At 52.8% G+C, this 17,873-nt stretch overlaps 1 protein-coding gene across 1 annotated transcript in view; it reads left to right on the top strand.

Annotated features, from left to right (window-relative positions):
* The first annotated feature begins 12,434 nt into the window (after positions 1 to 12,434).
* The window catches only part of MSI1 (musashi RNA binding protein 1), a 29,183-nt gene continuing 23,744 nt past the window's right edge, over positions 12,435 to 17,873 (top strand). The window contains exons 1-4 of the mRNA XM_059827548.1: positions 12,435 to 12,550; positions 12,821 to 12,861; positions 12,992 to 13,073; positions 13,187 to 13,271. Of these exons, the coding sequence (XP_059683531.1) occupies positions 12,492 to 12,550; positions 12,821 to 12,861; positions 12,992 to 13,073; positions 13,187 to 13,271 (267 nt within the window). The 5' untranslated portion in view covers positions 12,435 to 12,491. The remainder of the gene's footprint in view (positions 12,551 to 12,820; positions 12,862 to 12,991; positions 13,074 to 13,186; positions 13,272 to 17,873) is intronic.

The raw sequence follows: 17,873 nt of genomic DNA, 5'->3' as shown, positions 1-17,873 counted from the left end.
TGCAAAGAGTATCTGCTGTGTATGGCTTTATACAGGATAAACTGTCTGGCTTAAATATAGAAGCAGTGTTCTTCTGTCGGGAACTCTCAAAGCAAATGCATTTGAGTTGGTGTTTGCTGGCAGTTGTGTTTGGTATGTCATTCACTTACCTATTTAAATTCCAAATGTAATAGGTAAAACACATTAATTCATTCTCCTGTGATGTATTGGACTGATGGAAATCATCACACATTTGTGAGATGTGTGTCCCCCATCACAGTGTAGCAGTCGTCTGTCAGGATCTGGCTTGCAGGTACCCAGGGTCCCTTTTGTAAGCTGGGCAGCGTGCTGTACCTCCTTCAATGCTGACTCAAATCTCCTTAGCTCCCGATTACTCCCTTTCTCTTTTGCTCACAGGGACCTTGATTCAGCTACGTCTGCGGCAGGCTCTCAGTAACAAAACTTCTGTCTGAAACGTGCTGTGTCTGGCAAAACAAGCAGCAGCTCTTGCAAGGTCCTTCCAAGCAGGTTTCTCTCGCTGCTGTCGTTCCCCACGCACACGCACCCCATGCCCATCCCAGTATTTGCTTCCTTCCTTGTGATCAGCTATGTTATTTTGGAGCACAGGCTCACAAGGCCAAGCAAGAGGATCTCCAGGGAAGTTTTAAGTGTTCAATAAAAGAAGGAATGCAGGGAGAAAAGAAAGCCCCAACTCGAATGGCATCATTCTCTTTCCCTCATCCCTTTGAGGTTCTCCTGCCTTCCCTGCCTGCGTGTGACCTCCCTCCTCTCCCAACCAGCCTCTTTCTTTTTTCAGTCTTCCTCCTGCCCCTCACCCTCCTCGTCCATTGATCTCCCTTTAGGCTTTATTAGTGACTCCCCCTCCCACCCTTTCCCTCCCTCAGTTTTTCTGATTCTCTAACATAAGACAATTGAATGAGGCCAGACTCCTAAGCTGAAGCTGGGGGTGAGAGGGAAGAGGCGTTAAGATTTAATGATATTGCCTCTTTAAGGAATCCCTAATTCCTAACACCCATCTCCTCCCCCACCTGAGAACCAATTAAAACTCAATGAATTCAAGTGGAGGCTTTTGTGCATCACATGTGCTTGACTAACAAAGACTTCTCCATGCTGGAATAAAAGCTTCTATTCAGCAGCCAGTTTGTTCTAATTCAAATCACTTCCACTCCAGCATCCTCTCCTTCCTTGCTGCTCCTGAGTTCCCAGGCCGGGCTGCCGCCCGCTCAGCCCTGCCCAGGGCTCCACGCTCCACCTTGCAGAGCCCTACCTCGGTGGCAGTGGAGCGGAGGGCAGGAGATGACCTCCGTACAGTTAGCTGGGTGGGCCATGGTCATCATGGCCCTGTCCCCAGCAGCCTGCTGGGCTGGGGGGTGAGCCCACATCGTGCCCTGCTCCACAGGAGCTCCAGCCTTGGGAGCTGCCTCTGAAGGGGCTCTGCTGTGCCCTTGGGAAACAGCTCGTCTGTGCAGAGTCCTCTGTGTGTAGACAGAAAAGTACCTTGTCTATGGGCAGAGCTCAGCCTTCCTTGAAACCAGTGAAAACCCTCTCCTTTCCTCTTCACTGTAGGGATTACGCAGACATGGTGACACCTGAAGTAGCAGGGGAGTCCAAAAGCACACAAAGTCTAAGTGAGTCAGAGTAGTTTGTACTTTCATCTGCCTCAGGGTATAAATTGTGCTACTTGGGAACCTGAGGGTAGCTTCTGTCCTCTACCATGCTTTGAAAATAAAAAAAGGGGCTTGAAAAAGGTCATCTGGGGAAAAGAATATATTTCATGCTATTCAACTTCCAAATTTAAAAACCTCACTTGAAAGCTTTGCAGCTGCAGATCTGGGTTTTGGATCACTTTATGTAGAGAGGCAATTCCCTGTCCAGATGTTAGTCAGGTAATGTTCCCGGTGTAAAACAGGCTCTGCTCAGAGCTTCTGCCTGTCCTTTACTGATCAGTGTTACCGGAGCTGTTAGCAAAGCTGTATGCATGACATCAACTGGGTTATCTTTTCTCTGTTCCCGCAGCCTCCTATTTGTAGAGACGCTTTTGGATTTTTTTGCTCTAGTGAGAAATCTCTGGTAGAAGCAGGTTGAGTACTCTGCTCTGATGGCAATGAGGTTTTTACTCCCTCTAATCTCTCCTGGGAGTGAGCGCCAGCTCTGCGGGCCAGCTGCCAAGGAAGCTATCTGCTGTGCTCCAGAGCCTTGTTCTGGTACATGGCAGTTGCATTGCTCCTGAAACGCGTGGCTTTCTCAGGGAGTCACGAAGGAGGTACCCAGCTCTTGGGTAGCTGGGACCTGTCCCACAAAGAGCTCTGATAATCAAGATGAGCTCTTGGAAGCTAGTTTGATATTTGCAGAGGCACCAATGGTGAGAGGAGAGATTTGGGTTTATGAGTACTTAGGGACCTGTGGTGTTTGGCAATGGGGATATTGCGTTTTGAACCCATCTGAAAGTCTGTGTGACTGGTAATTCTTTCTACCACACTGCCTTGCAGCTGTCAAGCATGGCAGCACTCAAGTGTTAATGCACATCAGGGTGTGTTGCAGCCTTGTAGACAACTTTTATGAAAGAAAGATTTGAACATCCCTTAGCGGTCCTGTTTCTCACTGTAGCTGTGGTCCCTTGCATCTCATCACCAACCCCAACTCTGGCCAGTATCTAGAGCTGAAGGTGTTTCGGTGTTCCCAAAGAGCATGTTTGGGTCTATACTTGTCTGTCTCATTTGTCTGTTCATAGATTTGGACATGGAACATTCCTTTGCTGTTGAAAGACTTTTACTGTTTAGTAAATTGGCACAAATTTTTCATCCAGCTTTTTTCTGTAAGTGCAAGTTGGCCTCTCATTGCAGTGATGTGCAGAGTCGAAAAAAACTAGTGCTCTGGATAGGTTTTTCTTTAGCAAACCCAGTCCTATGTCTACATAAATGCAGAAGAGCAGGGACTCTTGAAAATACGCAAAATGCACTGGGCTCTCAGACTAACCCAGAAATTGTAAAGAACGGTTCTTTAAAGGACAGGTTAATTTCAGGTAATGCTGTGCGGTATTGTGAAAGTATAACCTCTGTCCATGAATAAGGTGAAGGGGAAGAAGATTGGATCAAAATCTGTTGGTTTGAAAAAAATACTTCATTCCCTTTGAGTTAGAAAGTGCTGATTATTTGGAGGAGGTTAAAAAGTATTTCCCTTTACAGCTTTTGGGTTATTTTCTGCAGCATGTTCTCTCTGAAGATCTCAAAGCTTGCTTTTTTTTTTTTTTTTTTTGCGGTAGGGAAGAAAAATCTCAGTTTTCTAGTAGAAAAACGGAGTTTCTTGGCCCAAATCACCCGGCCAAGCTGTGAGAAGAGATAGTAGCAGCACTAACAACTCATGAGCTTTACTGAAGAGCTCAGTCCTCTTTCTTGAGCCTCCTGTGAAGTGCAGCAACTGTGTTGTAAACTCTCTAAGGTGGGGGGCTGACAGCGCCGTTGTGCCTGCTCGGGGACTGGCACAGCTTAGTTGGTCCCTGGGTGTTTTTGTAATAAACATATGTAATTGAAGGGAGCAGAAGATCTGAGTTCACGCACTTGTGTGGCTTGGTGGGCAGAACAGCCCCTTCCTTCGTGACGCAGCTGAGCTCTCCTTGTGTCGAACACTGACCTTCGTCTCTGGGGCTCTGCTCTTCGTTTCTGTTTCTCGTTAGTGAAATGAGTTTGATGGTCTCAGACTTGCTAGTAAATGGCTTCTACTTCAAAACAAAGTGCAGTTAGTTTGGCAGGAGAGTCCCAGGTCTGACCTAAAACTAAATTACAGCTGACCCTGAGACAGTGAGGCCCCTCCAGGTCAGGGACAAGGGCATTGTCAGGACACTGGGAGCTTGCACTGTAATTAGCAGCAAAGGTATCAAATACCTTCGTTTCCAGCATTCCTTTCCTTAAAGCAACATAAGCATAAAATCCCAAAATTTCTCCTACTGCAGCCTCACAAAAAAAAGGAAAGTAAAGCTGAAGAAACTTTCATTGATTTGCTTTTTCTCTGTTCTGCAGTAAATCCCTCCCCATCTTAAACTGTCTCCCACAATCCCTTGTTCCCCCAGCATCTGGGAATGAATTTACCAGACGCTGCATTGCTTTCAAGGCTCCAGAATGACCAACGAACTTGAGCACATTTTGTCTGACTAGGAGGAGTGTGTAAGAGGAGCTTTCCAACTTCAAAAACTTGCTTGGCTCCAGAGCTGCTCTCTCAGAAAACATCTCTTCTATCCCCAGGTTTCTTCAAACACCAGAGAGGCTTTTTTAGAGTCACCTTCCGAAATGTGATTTGTTTTAAACACACTTTGTGTCATAGGAACATGATCTATTTTAAGATAGGAAAACACTTGTACTAGCTTTCTTGGTGTCTAGCAGAGTGCCAGTAAACAGAGGGCAGGGTGCTATTGCAGCTAAAAACATAGAGAAGGTATAGATTATCTGAGCGTTACGCTTTCGACCTAGTCACCTACAGCACTACGTATAAAGAAACATAGATCTTGGGTGCGCACACTGAGACACCACGTGCTTGTTTTGCAGAAAATGCTGTGTGCCCAGAGCTTCCTCAGGCCTTATTTGGAAAGAGGAACGTTTACTGCATCTCCAGCTTTTTGACTCAAATGCTCAAAATTGACGGGAAGTTTTGGAAGACACCTCACTGTTTCCATCTGTCACAAGTGGGCAGTTTCCAAACCCCAAGGGTGTCTGTGAAGCAGCAAACTTGGTGATCCCCAGAGGGGAAATGCTGGAGCAGGGCAGGACATACTGAACAGGGCTTCCAAAAACTCCCTTATAATCAGATTACAAGTCCAGTGAGTCAGGATGTCACAAGCCTGAGTGTGATCCCACTATTTCCAGTGTAACTCATGAGATTCTTCTCTTCTGGTGTCTCCAGAGCTGCACCAGTCATTCCTGCATCACAAGAGCAGAATCTGCTCATTGATCAATCAGGAATGTGGCAGGTAGATGGAACTAAAATCTTAAAAACATTTAATTAGATTAAATTTTTGTAGGAACCTTAAGTGTTTGGGTTTTTTTTAATGTTAATATTCCCCATTTTGATACATGCATCCGACAGAGACTTCGAATTGCAGAGGTTACTGTTTCATTCCTACTTTTAGTAAAGGGATGGCTCCAATATATATTGTGGACCTCCACCATGAGAGGTGTTTCCTACGGCTCCTCTGCATTCTCCGCTTTTGTCAGAGTATCTCCACATCACTTGCATCCCAGCTTTGTGCTGAAGAATGTCTTGGACAGCTACTTTGGAGGGAGCTGGTCCTTTGCTGTTGTGGTGGCTTGGCCGCCAGCCAGCTGGGAGCTCTGAGGAATATAGTTTGTGAATCACCTCTTGCTCCTGGTGGGAAAAGGGTCAGTGACTCAGTTTACTTCAGCTAGTGGAGCTGCATGGGCATGAGGTAGGTGGGAAAGTTCTGCCTGGGACCAAAAAAAAGAAAAAAAGAAAATGGCATAAGGACCCTGATGTAGCAAAATCAGCCTTGAGGGAAATCCAGAGCAGGCAAAGGCGTGAAAAGATAAATGCTTAAAGGCTATGAAAAGTGAGCAAAAGATACAAGGGCAAGAATGGACAAGTAGCAGCAGGAGCAAGGTATTTCCCACTAGACTATGAGCAGTGCAGAATCAGAGCTTGTCTTCAGTGAGAGGTTAGCTCACTGAGTCTGTGGGCAGGGGGAATTGCTGTGTCTTAGGACCAAAGAATGGATTTTGAGCCTTTTCCAGGTCCAAACTCAACATATTTAAAAGCTGGTGTGGGTTGCTGCAGCTGGAATCCTTAGTAACAGCTGCCTCATTTCACATTCCCTAGCCTGGAAGGATCAGGAGCCTATAAGCCCAAGTGAAGATGCTATGCCCTGGGGTGGGAGAAACCCTCCCTCTCTGGAGGATACCGCTTCTGCCCCCAGAGTGTCTGTTCCGGGTGCGCTGCTGTAGAAAACCAGGAGTTCTAAGTACAACACCCTCTGGGTGAGTTTGTGCCTTGCCGTAGACCATTCTTCTGCAGCAAACAGAAGAACGACCAGAGATGACTACAAGTGTACGTGGACCCTTGCAGCCTCTCTTGCCTCCGTTCCCTGTTCAGCAGGGAGGAGGTTCGGGCAGGGGTTACGTGTACAAAGCAGCTAAGCCGCTCCTGCAATCTGAGGATGGGAGCTTTGCCTGGGAAGACACTGGTGTCCGTCTTGATTAGGATGTGATGCCTGATGTAAGTCATGTGACAAGTACAAACAAAATACCTTGGGAAAACCTTGAGCAACCAGGACAGGCTGAGCTGCTTAAGGAGATTTACAGCGTGTATTTCTGTCCTGTACACTTGCCTTGGTCTGAACCTTTTCCATCTCAGGAGCTCCAGCACACACCCTGGATTTTAAAGATGCTCTTTTCTGTTCATTCCTCCAAAGAATCTGTAAACCTTCTCAATTTTCTGCTGTTAAGTTTAACAATGTAGTCCTAGTTACTTTACACCGCTATAGTACCAGAATGCTATAAAGTTGTCTTCGGAGAAGGGCTGTTGGGATTTGTGGAGCAAAGGTCCCATCAGCTTAGATTAGAAAATAAGTCTTGAAGAAATGGGAGAGTTAAAAGCCAGTGTGAGTGTTATAGCAGAGGTAGGAAATCGATTATGTCCTGAAAGAGAGGGGATGAAGAAACAGCTTCTGCTTGCTCAGCTCCTCTTCGTGTGTTGAGCCTAAAGTTCTCTCTTTCCTCTTCTAAGTGCCTCTTCCCTTTGGTGCTGCTCTGGGACAGTGCCAGCGCCCAGATTTCCTGCCTCCTGCAAGCGTCTCCATGGAGGGTCCAGTCCTCCTTCCCCTGAGCCCTGTTCTCCCCTTGGTCCCCTGTTCCCTTGGACTCTGCTATCTTTAAGGCGGATTTTAGAGGTCCTTGACATGGTGCTGACTTCAGCCCCAGATGAATAATTCACACATGTGTCAGACCTGCAGAGGATGTGCAGATCAACCGATAGTGCCGCATCACTGGTCCCTGCCTGAGCAGCTGGCTACTGGAGGCCCAGCAGACTGGGCTGCAAGGCACCCAGCAGTGTCACTGCAGAGACACTGGAAAAGCTGTGCCCAGTTTGGGGTTTTTTTTTCTGCCCCCCTCCCCAAACACAGGATTTTATTTTTAATACAGAACTTTAGTACTTTTAAAAAATGTTAATACAGAAACCCATTTTGTCTAAGATATCTGGCAGCCATTGCACTAGCTGATGCTCTCAAACCTGACCCAGACCTTTTTCTGTTACCCCTATTTACCTGACTCAGTCCCAGACCTTTTCTCCAGTCCTGGTGGTGTTTGGTGCAGCCCGGCCCCAATGCTGCTGCACTGTTCCTTGCCCTGACATGTGCCCGTGGACCACTGCCTTTAAATTTCTCTGTGTTATTCCTCTCTTCTCTAGCCTCCATCTAAGCATTGGAACGCACTCAGAACTCCCCTTTCTGTTAGACAAGCCCTCACTTTTGCCTCCTTTACTCCAAACTCTTTCTGTTCTTTCCCCTCATGTGATGAAGAAACTGTAGAAACTGAGGATTGAAAGTGGTGCCAGGAGGTCACCTCTGCAACAGGCGAGGACAAAATAGAACCTGATCACCAAACTGATGTTTGCTTAATTTGTTCTTAAAAAATCTTCATGGATGGGGATTCCTTGGCCTTCCTGACTGAACTCCCTCATCTTTCGCCATCCTCATAGTTGCGAAGTTTCTCCTAATATCTAACCCGTATCTCCTTCTGTGCCAACTGAGCCAATTGCCTTATCCTCAGTGAGCGCAGGGAACAGTTTAATCAATGTTTTCTTTAAAATAGTCTAGCACATCTGGTGGATTTCTGTTGCATCCGTCCTCTTCTCTCATGGTGGGGAGATGGGTCCCTCTGTATCACCCCATGGGAAGCTCTGAGCTTCCAGATGAGGAGCAGAAGAGCAGGAGGCAATGCTCCACCACCAGGCTGGGGAAGAGCCTCTTAACAGCGGATGCTCTGGGAAAGGACCCCTTTGCACGGGTTGCTGGAGTGAGGGCTGGGGAGAGGTTAGGTAGGAGCAAGGATGGAGCAGAAAGCGGTGACTGATGACAGTCTGTGACAAACGGTAACTAAGAGGTTAGAGGGAAGGTGGAGCTCAGCACACCTTTAAGGAGAGAGGTCTCATTTTTCAAATCTGTTGTTGCTTTCTGTCACTTCATATGCAATCTTTGCAGTGTTGTGTTAAGAAAAAAAATTAACAGGAAGTGAAACTGTTTTCAGCTCCTCTTCGGAGAGGGGGACCCTTTGCAGGCCGCTGCAGAGAGGTGGCACCTGCGCAGGGGCCAGGCTGGTGGGGTGCTGGGCGCTCTCGGTGCCCGGAGCAGCTCTGGTGTTAGGGCTGAGCAGTCAGTGTTTCCTCCCTTGTTTGCTGGACCAATTTAAATAGGATCATGGAGACTAGATACCACATAGTAGGTTTTAGAGCTTGTAGAGAGGGAGAATAGCAGGAAAGGCTCTCTGATTTTTTTTTTCCCTTAGCCATCATTTCCAGGACAGCGAGTAGAAGTCTGTAATCTCCTACTGTCCTTCAGAGACCTCTCCTTTTTTGCTGTTTTATGCTGAATCCCTAGTCACTACGCTACAAGTTCTCTTGATGTTTTACTTTTATTTTCCATCCCGTACAGACTTCTTTCCCCTTTTTTTTTTTTCCTTGAGGCTCCATTCTCTCTTGCTGTTTTGTGGTAATTGGGGTGATCTCCTCTCTCCTCCCTTCCTTTCTTCCAGTTATCCCAGTTGTCTTTATTTATTCTTCACACTCCCCTTTCTCCTGCTCTTTATTCACCCACACCTATGTTTCTCTTTTCTTTTCCTGTCTTGCATGCAGCACTGTTCCTCTCCTCTATTCTTTCCCACCCTGTTCTTCAATGCTCTGCACCATGTAGCCTGTGTTCCCATGGCGAATCTTGCTTCGTGAGGTTTCTTACATGAAGCAAAGAAATCCTTGGTGCCTTTGCAGCCATTCCTCTCTTCCTGTTGCTGTCTCTGCCCCCCCCCCCCCCCCGCCCCAGGCAGGAGGTGTCTGAGCAGTGGGTTCCCTTTGAGGTAGACATCCCTGGCTGCCTCATGCATGGGCTAGCAGGGAGGTTTTGCCATCAGCCCTTCCAGAGGGTCGGTATCCCTTCCAAAGCAGGCACGAGCACTGTCGGAAGCCGCTGCCAGACTGGCATTGCCCCCAGGCTGCCTACAGAGCTGCAGTTAATATCGTCCAGGTTTGCATGTTCAGCATCGTAACACAAATATTACAAAAATGATTTGAATTCCAGTTCAAGTTTGTTTATCAACTGTCCAAACTAAATGAAAAGTGAAACTTCTCGTAGTACCCCACTGCCAAAACCTCCTGGCTAGAGACGGGTCTCCAAGACACAAGCTCTCCTTAAGCCTTACATGATGAGGGAGGAAAAGAGGCGGCTGCTGCCCTGCCCCTCCCCTAACCTCCAACCTCCACTTTTTGGAACCTCCCTCTTGCCATGAATAACTCCAGTGTCTGCCACTGGTGCTGGGCAGAGCTTTGCCAATCATCCTCCTCAGCAGGAAGTGGACATGATTTTGATAGTGTCACTCTACCACACACGAGACGCTGAATAGCAGCAAGAAAACTGAGCAGTTTTGTTAATCTCGCTGGTGTTTGGCAACCTCTCAGCAGCAGCCACAGAGGCACTACAGCTGTCTGTCTGCAGCCCCAGGAATACAATGCTGCATTATTTTATATTCGGCAGATCATCTTTCCAATCATAAGGTCTGGAACGTTTTATATATTTACTTCTCTGTGAGGAAAGCTTCCTACTGTCACTAATCAACAGATTTTTCAAGACCCGCTGTCTTGTGTGGTACAGAGATAAATTAATTGATATTTACAAAGCGCCTTGGGGTCCTAAGGTGGAAATACAAAATATTGCGTGTATGTTTTGGAAAGGGCCTCGGAATAAGTTACATGGTACGGTGTCATTCCCAGCGATGCAAGTCCAACCACATCCTCCATCCAAATCCTCCCGAAGGCTCACTTTTTTTTCCTCTGATGTTCACAGATGTTAACTCACATTGATCCTGTTCTCCCTTCTCCAATATCATTTTGGTGGAGAAAAAGAGAATAAAATAATAAGCATAATGAAAAACAAAAGATACAGCGAAGCATTTTAACACTATGTCCCTCAGAGCGCACTACTTTATCTGGCTCATAAATAACACACATTTAAAATTACAGCAATGCACTGGTAGTAAACCAAGAGATGTTATGCTTTAGTGTGTCCAACACTAAGCTCTTGTTTCTTTTTTTCCTTTCTTGTGTTTAATTAGCATTAGTACTGTGCCTAGGTTGGGCATTTATGCAACATAAAACCTATGCCAGGTGACTTGAAAACGTTAGTCCCCCCTTTGGAGTATTTGCCACCCAAATCGGAGAGAGCAGGTGCCAGGAGGCAGCACAGCAGCAGTGAGTTTGGGCAGCATGGCAGGCGGCCGTGGTGGCTTTCTGACGGCCCAGCTAGCGTCCAGGTTTCTCAGGACGTACAAGGGGAGGTGGCTGAGACGCTGCCTCAGCACCGCTGCTTCTACCAGCTGCGCAGCCCTTCCCATCACTGCCAGCTGCAGTACCACCTCTGCGTGTGGTTATTTATATTTCTCTTCTGCACCAGCCCAGCTGCCTCTCAGGGCACCTCCACCCAAAGTGGTGACTTCAGCCCTGTGGAATGATGAGTGGGTTATTCTGGAGAAGCAGCTCAGCCTGGACTGGTGGCAGTGGGAGCTGGGGCTGCTCCGCGGCCACAGCTGGGAAGCTGCATAGCTCATTTCCCGGAGGTGGCTACCAAGTCTCTGGTGTTGAGCGCATTGCCATGCCCGGGTACAGGGCCAGGAGACGGGATGGTGTCACTGACCCAGCTCAGGAAATGGAGTGGGTGAATGGTGGTTTGGCAGAGGATGAATTTAACTCAGAGTTGCAGCCACAGGCCTTGGGATGAGCCCATGTAACGAACGAAACTATTGCAAAGTAGTGTTAAAACAAAGGTGTCCTCGTTCCTCTCCAGGACGGAGATGAGGTGTATTGGCACGTGGAAAAGCAGTCATGCGAGAAGGGGAAGAAAGGTCAAATGAGGATGGCACAGACCTGAGAGCTGTCAATACCCGGTGCTGGAAGGAGTAGAGCTAGAGATGCACGTGGGGAATATTTGGCAGCACAGTGGCACACACATGCCTGGGACCTGCCTGCGATACCCCCTCGCAATGAGAGGGGCTCACAGCAACTGTCACCAGAGGTTTTGTGCACTGCTGTGTTCCGATAAGCCACAGATGCAAACAAGTGCCCTTTCTCAGAGCGATGCACAGCACAGTCAGGAGAGAGAAGATACAACTCTCCTCTGACTCTAGCTTCACGGGTGACAACTAGCATTTCATTTGTTCCTCGCGCAGCTCCTCCAGCCACCCAGGCCGGGTTGCCCAAGAGCGGAGGCAGAGAGCGCACAGACCTGCTCCAAAAGCCGTCAGTATGTGGACGAACTTGTGTGGCAGTGGAGAGAGGCTGGAGCTTGGCACGAGCTGTCTGTTTGGAGGAGCGAGAAGCTGCGCGGTGACTTGGGGGCCAGCCTGGCCACCCTCCCTGCTGAGCCGCGGTTGAAGAGAGCGGGCTGGGCTGTGCGTACCTGGTGCTGCGGGGGGGCTCCGCGGCAGTGCCCAGCAGCAGCTTCGCTCGGGGCCCGCCGGCCGGTGCAGCCCGGGTACTGCTGTGTGGGGCGGGCAGCGGCGAGGCCGGGCAGCCTCTGACCCCCGCAGGGTCCCCGCGGGGGGGCACGGAGGTACCGGGGCTCCGGGAGGGCGCCTCGGGTGCAGGCGCCGGGGCTCCCCGGTGCCCACCGCCCAGCTGGGGGCGAGGAGGGCAGCCCCGGTCCTGCCCTGGAAGCGCCCTCGGCGGGGAGGGCAGCGGCCGGTCCCGGTCCGTCCTCCCGCCGGCTTTAACTCGCCCGGTGCCGCCGCCTGCTCGGCGGCGGCGAGACACCGGGGGGCGGGTGGGGGGGCCGGGCCGGGGTCTCCGGGGTCCGCCGCGGCGCGCCCGAGCGCACCGGGTCAGGCCTGGCTCCGCCGCGGCCGGGGGCTGAGCCCGCCGCCCTTTGTCCGCCGCCCCGGGGCAGGTGCGGGCGGCGCGGCCGGGGACAAAGCGGCGGCGGAGCTCCCGGGCTGCTCCCGCCGCCGTGCCCGGGGCCGGGCGCGCTCCCCCGGCGCGGTGCGGGCGCGGCTCCCGGCGCTCGGCCCCGGCGCCGCCGGCGGGTTTTATGCGCAGGGCGGCCGGCGGGCCGGCGGGGGTGGGAGGAGCCGGGCAGGTTGTGCCCGCCGGGCCCTCCTCCCTCGCTCCCTCCCCGCCCGGCGGAGAGGGGTCGGGGGAGGGGGCAGCATGGCCTGTCCGTCCGGCCCCTTTTCCAGCGCTCATCTGCCCCGGGAGTGCGGCGCCGCTCCTCGCAGGGAGAAGAGGTCCGAATGGAGACAGACGGCAGCCAGCCCGGCCTCGCCTCCCCGGACTCCCCGCACGACCCTTGGTACCGCCGCGGCGGCCGCCGCCGGCCGCCCCCGCCGCCCCCCCGGCCCCGGCCCCGGCCCCGGCCGCGGCCGCCCCCTCCCCCCGGCCCCGGCCGCCCGGCCCGGGCAGGCGCGGCGGCGGCGGCGGCGGTGCCGCTGCCAACATGGCCGATCCGCGCCCTCCCCTCCCCGCCCGGCCCCGCCGCCGCCGCCGCCGCCGCCACCACCCCCGCGGGGCGCCGCGGCCCCCCGGCGCGGCCCCGCTCACGGCTCTCTCCTTCCTCCCGCAGCAAAATGTTCATCGGGGGACTGAGCTGGCAGACCACGCAAGGTGAGCGCCGCGGCGGCCCCGCACCTGCCGCCGGGGCCGGGGGTGGCGGGGCCGGGGCCGGGGCCGAGCCCGGCGGGGGCGGCGGGGCCGGGCCGGGCCGGGACACCCACGGTGGGCGCTGTGCTTGCAGAGGGCTTGCGGGAGTACTTCAGCCAGTTCGGCGAGGTGAAGGAGTGCCTGGTGATGCGGGACCCGCTGACAAAGAGATCCAGGTGAGAGGCCGGGCCCGCGCCTCCCTTCGCCCCCGCCGCGGCCCGGCCGCCACTTTAACCAACTTTCTCTCTTCTCTCCGCATCCCCTCTCCTGCCCGGGCTGCGGGGCTCAGGGGCTTCGGGTTCGTCACGTTCATGGACCAGGCTGGCGTCGACAAGGTCCTGGCCCAATCCAGACATGAACTGGACTCCAAGACGGTGAGATGACTTCTCTCATCTCAGGGGTGCATTTGCCGGCGGAGCGGCTGTGCTCGGAGCAGCCGTCGATTGCGGTCTTTGATTTCCAGTTAGAGGTTGTAAACTATCGATTCCCGATACGGATCGAACGGCCCCTTCTCTGCCCCGCTCACTGGTGGGGAGCCTAGGTGCCGCCTGGGCACCGGCCTCGCCGTTGACCCAGGGCCGATATCCTGGCACGGATCTGCAGATCCCGGTGACGGTTTTCCTCCTGCCCATCGGTTGTAAGGCCCCTCTGAGGAGTGACCGTGGCCCTCTCGGAGCTGGGACACCTGAGCGCGTTTGGGGCGAGGATTTGCACCGGGAAACGGGACGTGACTGCGTTTGGGGAGAAGGGAGCCGCCCCTGCCCCCCCCCGTGTGCTGCCAAGCACTGCTCCCTCCCCAGGGGTGCTGTCCCCCACCGCCCAGGCCCCGTTTCCCCCAGCCATGGTGGCCCGTGCCCTCCCCTTGGCAGAGAGCCTTAGTGCTGCGTGCCCCAGACTCTCCCGTGGTTTCCCCAGGCAAAGTTTTTGTAACGGTCATGGAGGTTCAAGACTTTATTGTCTCCGAGCGTGGCCAGCGCCCGCCCATGTGGGCCACCACTGGCCTCTCGGAGTGGCGGCGGCTCTGGCCCTCACTTTGCAAGCGGGGGCTGATTAGGAGCCCTGGCTGGGCCAGCAGAAAGATTTTGGTGGCTCCCTGGGTCGATGTCGTATCGTGCCTGGTCCTGCCTTGCAAATCTGCAGCGCTCTGGAGATGTGCAGGCTGTTTCGGGGGGTGGGGGTGAGGTGTCTGAGTGGGAGGTCCCTTCTCTTTAGTTTTAGTGACTTGCCTTCCCCTGAATTCCTTTTCCTTATTGCTGCCCCGGGGTGAAGGTGAGGGTAGGGATGGGGGAGTGGCGGGGGCTGCGAGGGGGTGGCACAGTGAGGGGAGACTGAGGGGAGACGTTCCGGCTCCGGGCACAGGCTGCAGAGGAGTCCAAACGCGCAACTTTATTTCTTCCAGCGCGTGGCTCAGGCATCCTAGCCTTTATCTTGGCAGAAGGGAGAGGGCGGGAGAGCGAGACCCCCTTTCTTAGGGTTTACGGCGTGAGTTGCAGCGAGATTTATGTCTGTTCCTGTTTAACTGCCTGGATCGCTCCCTTTGATGTGCACAGGTCCTTCCTCCCCACGGGAGCTCCCGGTTAAACCTACCCCAGCCTTCCTGGCCGAGGCTGGGTCCCCAGGACTCCCAGCCCTCCTCCTTTCAGGAATGATGTAAAGTGAGTTTTGCTCTGGGGGAGGGTTACGGTAAAGTGTTTTGAGGAGGGCCCAGGGCTTTCTTTTTTTCTCTTTCTATTTTTTACTAGCCTGTGTAAACACGGTGTCTGCTCAGCTAGTCCTGTCATGAGTCTGTGGGCTGGCATAGACCCCTCTTGGAAAGGCAAGTGATGGATGTGTGTTGTAGCACTAATCCTGAAAGCGTTTTGGGGCTAGGAGCAAGCCGAAACCCACGGTCTCCGTTCTTCTCCGTGAACCGCCGCTGCCGCCTGTGTGAAGCCACTCCGCGGCCCACCATGCGGCCCACGAGGGCGGGGAGGGACGGGCAGGGGCGGACGGGTGGGCGCTGCAGAACAGAAGGGCCTCGTGGCGCAGGGCGCGTGGGGACCGGCCAGCCATTGAAATTCCCGGCTGCATCTGCTCCGCTCTCCCCGCTGGCGCGGCAGAGAGAATGGGGGCAGTTTTGCCAGGGCCCTTCCTTTGTTAGGAGATTTGATCCTCTCCCCCCTTCCCTTTTATTTTTTATTTAGTGCAGTTTTCAGCTGGGTCAGATGTTTTGGGGTGTTTTGCCTGGTAGTTGCCGGGTGAGAGGTTGGTCTTGTGGTACCGCATGGAGCTTCCGTATGGCTTTTCCCTGCCGAGCTGAAAGGCTCTGCTGTGAGTCATGGGTTAAATGACACAAACACATCTGAATCCTAATTTAGGGTTTTATAAAACTTTGCAGGAAAAGGCCCGGTGTCCTGAGAGGACAGCCTTCTCTCAAGGCTCGGTGTCTCCTGGCAAGTAGCACTTGATAGACAGTGTCTGCCCAACTTGTTGCTTCATTGTTTTCTAATTCTTCCTACCCTAACGAGGACTGTTGGCCCGATTCTCCGGGGAAACTTTGTGCTTTTCAGAGTCCTCTTTGTTTGTAAGCTAGATAGCAGCAGCCTACGGGGTTATTTATGGAAATGCTTGATATGAGAATTGGCTTTGCAGTCTCAAGGTAAAAGATTTGCGTGACTTTGTAAAGCTGCAGCTGGCTGCTGCCTTGAAGAGCGGGCTTGGCGGTGCTGGGTCGCGCTGTTGTTTCTTTGGTGCCGTTACTGAGTTTTTGTTGGGTTTGTCTTTTGTGGTGGAGGGAGCAATCTGCGGCTCTTGGGCAACGGAATGAAGGTAGCCGTGGAGGTGCGATGAACAAACAAACCCAGTCCTGAGGTCTCGTGGGTCTTTTCCTGCCCTCCCTCTGCTTTGGGATGCCGATACCACCCGGTTAACACAGGAGTTACGTGACCTGAGCTATTAAATGGTGCCGTAGGTGGCCTGAAGAGCGTTACTGAGGAGCCCGGCCGGCCTGCTGGTACACCTGTGATGTCAGTGGGATTCCTTGTTCCCAAAGCCTTGCGGGGTGAAGTGGAAGTGGCTTGAGCTCAAGTGACTTCCACTCACCGCAGCCTGATCCTGGGGTTTTGTTTTTTGGATACAATCTGAGCAGTTCTGAATGTTCTTACTCTTAGCAGATTTCTGTCTAGGTTTGTAAAAAGGATTGATTACGTCAGTGGGTGACACTGAAACACAACTCCTCCAGGGCTATTTGTTTTAACACCAGAAATGAGGGAATAAGGTACCAGTGCTTTTGCTTTAATTAGAAAGACTCCAGCCACCGAGGAGCAGTCCAGTTCGAGTAACTTGAGTCCGGCACTGAACTCGCTCCCCTCCGCGTGTTCCCAGGGCTGCCCCTGCAGTCGGTCGCCCCAGCCTCCCTCTACCTGCAACAATAGCTGGTTGTGCAGAAGAATTTGTGAAATGACTGCCTGCTCCCTCCAGCCAGGAGGACGCGTTATCTCTGCCCAGTTGATCACACTCAGGGTAATGAGAAAATGAGGCCGAGCTTAGCATTGCTGAGTATGAAAGCATCTTCTTGGCAGGAGCTGAATGACACTGGCTGAGAAGTAAAAGACAGTAGATTATTGTTTTTGCTTATTATCTGCCATCAACCTCCTGGTCTCCTGCCGTCCCCTGTCCTCAGAATTCGCTGTGGGTGTCTGCACTAGCCAGGAAGCTGTGGTGGGGGGAGAGTGTGTGTGTGTGCGGGGAGGGGATGGACGGTTCAGATGCCCCAGGGAGGCACTGGAGGGTATGCTAATCTGGAGGGTATGCTAATCTGCCGGCGCTTGGAGCTTGGGGAGGGAGGTTTATTTTTGAGTTTATTTGTGCTCTTCACTTTTGCCTCTGTTTACTTACGTGCTGAGTTTATTTATGTTGTAGGCTGTGAGTCAGGATGGAGGTGGGGAAGGCAGGGAGAGAAGCGGGGAGGCCGAGCTCCGGGGCTGTGTGACAAGTGAAAGGACGCGGGACGGGAGGGCGGCCAGGCTGGAAAGCTGAACAAAGCAGCGAGAGGAGCTGGAGAAACACAGCTTCCTTTTGGGCTGTTTGAGCTGCCAGGCTGATGGGACAACGCTCCGGGCTGCCCTTCCAGCTGCAGCCTGTCCAAGTGCGGGGATGAGCCAGACCTGCCTTTACCACAGGTCTTTGTAAGCTGATTTGTAGGTTTGGATCATCCCCGATGTGATGTAACTTTACAGGAGTTGCTGTAAAAATAGGCTATAAAGAAAGAGGTGGTGGCTGAGGAGGAGTGGAGGCTTCATGGGTGTTTGGCTTGCAGCTGCGTTAGTGTTGTCCCGGCTTTTGTGGTGGTGGTGGTGTGAGGCCAATGCAGGCACGCGCTCATCCGTGCTGAGCCCAGCAGAATGCGCGGCACCTGGATGGCGGTGCAGGGACGGCGGCTCCGGCCGGTGGCAGGTTTATAGAGAAGCTGAACAGGCACAATGGAGGGCTCAGCCTGCGGAGGGAAAGCATCGCGTCATTGTGTGCAGCGCAGCCTGGGGAGAGGGGCAGCACGCTGCCCTGTGGCCACAGCCTCCGCAGCCTGGGGGGTTTTGGACTCCTCTGTTTAATTTGTGCCATCCTGTCTGCTCTTTTATTTCTTCACCCCGTCTTTTGTGGGATGAAGTGTTTGGCTTTTTGTGCGCTGCCTCTTTTCTGTCCTGTTACTACCCAGGTGAGCTCTGTGTTTGTAGGTAGAGTGGAGGGGGAGAGCAAAAGGCAAAAGAAAGCACTTTTAATATGAGGCTGGTGATGCAGGGCACCCAGGGGCAGGCCTAGCGCGAGGGTGCAGCCGAGCCTGTTAATCCCAGCATGTGATGGGCTCTCGGGTGCGTCTGGCCAGCGCTGAGCCAGAGACAGACCACTGCATGCTGGGACTTGTAGTCTCCCTGGATTACACCTTACTGAGAGGGAAAGATGTCTGCAGCCAGCTTTCTTTTATGCACCTCAAGTAGATT

Source organism: Gavia stellata, chromosome 21 (assembly GCF_030936135.1).
Source record: "Gavia stellata isolate bGavSte3 chromosome 21, bGavSte3.hap2, whole genome shotgun sequence".
NCBI classification, from domain to species: domain Eukaryota; kingdom Metazoa; phylum Chordata; class Aves; order Gaviiformes; family Gaviidae; genus Gavia; species Gavia stellata.
The sequence above is the reverse complement of the archived record's forward strand: the minus strand, read 5'-3'. Positions and strand labels throughout refer to the sequence as shown.